The sequence below is a fragment of the Aphidius gifuensis genome, linkage group LG6, assembly GCF_014905175.1.
Source record: "Aphidius gifuensis isolate YNYX2018 linkage group LG6, ASM1490517v1, whole genome shotgun sequence".
Lineage (NCBI taxonomy): Eukaryota > Metazoa > Arthropoda > Insecta > Hymenoptera > Braconidae > Aphidius > Aphidius gifuensis.
This window is the reverse complement of record NC_057793.1, coordinates 16581123-16584522: the sequence shown is the minus strand read 5'-3', so window position 1 is coordinate 16584522 and position 3400 is coordinate 16581123. Positions and strand designations below refer to the sequence as shown.

Below are 3400 nucleotides of genomic sequence, written 5' to 3'. Positions count from 1 at the left end.
CCGACAAAATTGAAAATTTTTCTGGCCCTCTAGTGTGAAAAAAATATAACAAAAGAAATAACGAATTTTTTTTTTTTTTCTAAACAAAATTATATTTGATAGCTGAAAAAAGAAAACAAAAAATATGATGGGTAACCTGAAAAATTTTTAACAATAACAAATATATCTGTAAAAAGAAGACAAAAGGAAAAAGGTATACAAAATTTTTATTTATTTATTTATTTATTAATTTTTTTTTTTTTGCGATACAATAATACCTGTAAAAAAAGACATACAAACAATTTATTTATTTATTTATTTTTTCATTATTTATTTATTTATTTTTTCTATACAATAATACCTGTAAAAAAGACATAAAAACAATTTATTTATTTATTTATTTATTTTTATTATTATTATTATTATCTATTAATTGGGCACAGCCTTCACAATGACCAAATTCATTTACAATTGGTTTTCCCCAGCAGAGATCACATTTAGTTTTGTTTAGTGATTCTTCGAGCTCATGGATTTGGTTTTGTAAACATTTTATTTTATCATCTACAAGTTGTTGTCGTTTTTCAAAAATTGGATTGGGTATTGGTGATGGTTGTGGGATATGTGGTTGTTCACCCATCTGCCATTTTTCATGACAGCCTTTACAAAATTGACGATATGGCGTTGCTGCTTTATTTGGGCATTGATAACCCTCGCAGTCAACGCAGAAATCTGTAATATCTACAGAATCATTTTTAGGTTTTTCGACACGGGGCTTTGAAGACCCTGCTTCAGCCCGATATTTATTTTTTTTATCATACTCCTCAGCAACATTATTTTCGTTCATAATCGGGGGTGGTCCCGATGACGATGACGATGACGATGACGATGACGATGACGATGACCCCGATGACGATGATGATGACGAAGACGTTGACGATTGGCTTAATATAACCACGTCATCTACAATACAAAAAATATATATGATTAATATTATCATTTTTTTTTTTTTTATATTTTAAAATTTTATTTATTTATTTATAAAATATTTACCTTCATCATCATCTACGGCTATTATTTTTTTGCCGTGTTTCCCGGATCGAATAGGTAATACTGGATCCTCTTTTTCAGTATTGCCATCTTTACTGCGTTCTGTAATAAAAAATATATTTTATTATTATTATTATTATTATTATTATTATTTTTACTAAAAATATTTACCTTCATCATCATCTACGGCTGTTATTTTTTTAGAATTCATTGTAATTCGTTTAGTTGGTGGTAATATTTTCACCGACGTAATTGCTAGTTTTTTAATTTCTGAATATATTTTTTCTCCAAGACCATTTGCTTCAAGAGCATTTTGTACTAGATCTGTAACATAAAATTATTATCATTATTATTATTATTTTATAACGCGTTAAAATATTATGAACAAAAAATATTTCACCTCCTAAAAACTTATCCAACTCCTCATCAACTGGTTCATTTTCTTTTATCTCCAACTCTGCATTGGCAAACAGTTCCGCCGCTGTTTCATATTTTCGGTCTGTGTTAGCCATGTCATTTTTTTCAACATCTACGGGTATTTCATTTTCGGCCCCTGGGCCATCTACAGGTGTTTCATTATTATTTGCCTGTACAGTCTCGTCAACTGTGATTTCATTGTATATCATAACTTCGCCAGTCGGTATTTCATTTTCGACCACCGGGTCATCAACTGTGATTTCATTGTATATCATAACCTCGTCACTCGGTATTTCATTTTCGATCACTGGGTCATCAACTGTGATTTCATTGTATATCATAACTTCGTCACTCGGTATTTCATTTTCGATCACTGGGTCATCAACTGTGATTTCATTGTATATCATAACTTCGTCACTCGGTATTTCAATGTCTTTAAAAAAAACAAGAGAAAATTTATTTATTTATTTCTTAAAAAAGTATTAAAAATTTATTTATTGAAAATTTATTTGTCAATAAAAATATTGAAAATTTATTTATTGAAAAATTTATATGTTAAAAAAAAAGTATTAAAAATTTATTTATGGAAAATTTATTTCTTGAAAAAAGTATTAAAAAAATTTTTTTTATTGAAAATTTATTTGTTAAAAAAAGTATTAAAAATTTATTTTATTTATTAGTTGAGAAAAAAGTATCATTGAAAATTTATTTACCTAAAAACATCATATCATCCTCATCAGCCTTCTCAAAATCCTTTACCACATCTTCACACTGTATAGAACTTTTTTTATGTATAACACTTTTTTCACTTTTATCATGAACTCGTTGTATAATCTTTTTGAACTGTATTTCTAACTCTGGATATTTTTCTATATCTTCTATATCTGTCGGGTTACCGAGTAATTTATATCGAATAAAATCATGGAGTTCCCTATCTTTTTAGGAAATTTTTAAAAATCCGGATCCAATCGCCGCGGGCAATCACAGTACACTTTAAATTTTCAGCTCACTCAACAGTTCAGGATATTTATAAATTTCATGTATCCATTTTTTATCATGGATATCTCCTACTTTTTTTTTTTTACAACTAAACTCAACTTCGTTTGTTTCAAGTGCGCGTTTCATTTTTTATTTTAGTTAAGATGTGACTGAGTGGACCCGGAAAACACAACTGACACTTGTCGTGAAAATTTTCAGGGATGATAGTCAAAATAATTTTAGTCAGGCCCATTTTCCCACCATCATAAATACTTATCATTTCTAATTGGTCCATTTTTGCTAAGATGTTGCCAATAGAAAATCAGAAAATCAAAAAAAAAAAAAATAACAGGTGTATCTTAAAATTTTTAGAAATTTGTCGGTAAAACTTACTTAAATACAAAAAAATAACCCACTGTTTTTATGACTCTTTTCCACGTACAAAAATCTGTAAATACCCATCGCAAGTCGCTCGTAAAATTAGATAATAAACAGCAGGAACATTTAGAAAAAGTCTATCGAAAAAAAAATTAACCCTCGGCATGGAAATCTGAAAAAACATGCAACTCGTAAAAATAAAATAACAAAAGAAACATTTTAAACTACAAAAAATTTTTTAGAAATTCAGTTCATAAAAAATCCTATACAACATCTTAAAATAAAAACTTACCTTTTTTAAGTCGTAAAAATAAAATAACAAAAGCAACATTTTAAACTTCAGAAAAATTTATGTCGTTCGTAAACTAAATTAACAGCGGGATGATTTTTTCTATTCTACCCTTATACGATTTGAATACGAAACTAAAAACTATATTAAAAAAAACTCCTTTATTCTTATATTTTCCGAAAACTATACTAAAAACTATATTAAAAAAAACTACTTTTATCTATGTTTTCTCAAAACTCTATTCTTTTTTCCCTACTATAAAACTAAACACATGTATTTCAAAACTAACACCGAAAAACTATACTAAAAAAA

At 27.6% G+C, this 3400-nt stretch overlaps 1 protein-coding gene across 1 annotated transcript; it reads right to left on the bottom strand.

The window, feature by feature from the left end:
- Positions 1-225: 225 nt before the first annotated feature.
- Positions 226-2368, bottom strand: LOC122859900 (pinin-like). Its single transcript, XM_044163583.1, has 6 exons — positions 2157-2368; positions 1427-1876; positions 1198-1350; positions 1030-1128; positions 421-939; positions 226-257 (listed from the first exon to the last, which is right to left on the bottom strand). Exons 1-6 carry the CDS (start codon positions 2167-2169, stop codon positions 226-228), a joined length of 1266 nt encoding a protein of 421 aa, XP_044019518.1. The 5' UTR covers positions 2170-2368.
- Positions 2369-3400: the final 1032 nt, after the last annotated feature.

Bases quoted from the DNA above. Each gene is read 5' to 3' on its own strand.
- LOC122859900 (XM_044163583.1), bottom strand. The intron at 1,351-1,426 runs GTGAAATATTTT...TTTATGTTACAG, and splicing joins GTTGGATAAGTTTTTAGGAG to ATCTAGTACAAAATGCTCTT. The intron at 940-1,029 runs GTAAATATTTTA...TTTGTATTGTAG, and splicing joins AGCCGTAGATGATGATGAAG to ATGACGTGGTTATATTAAGC.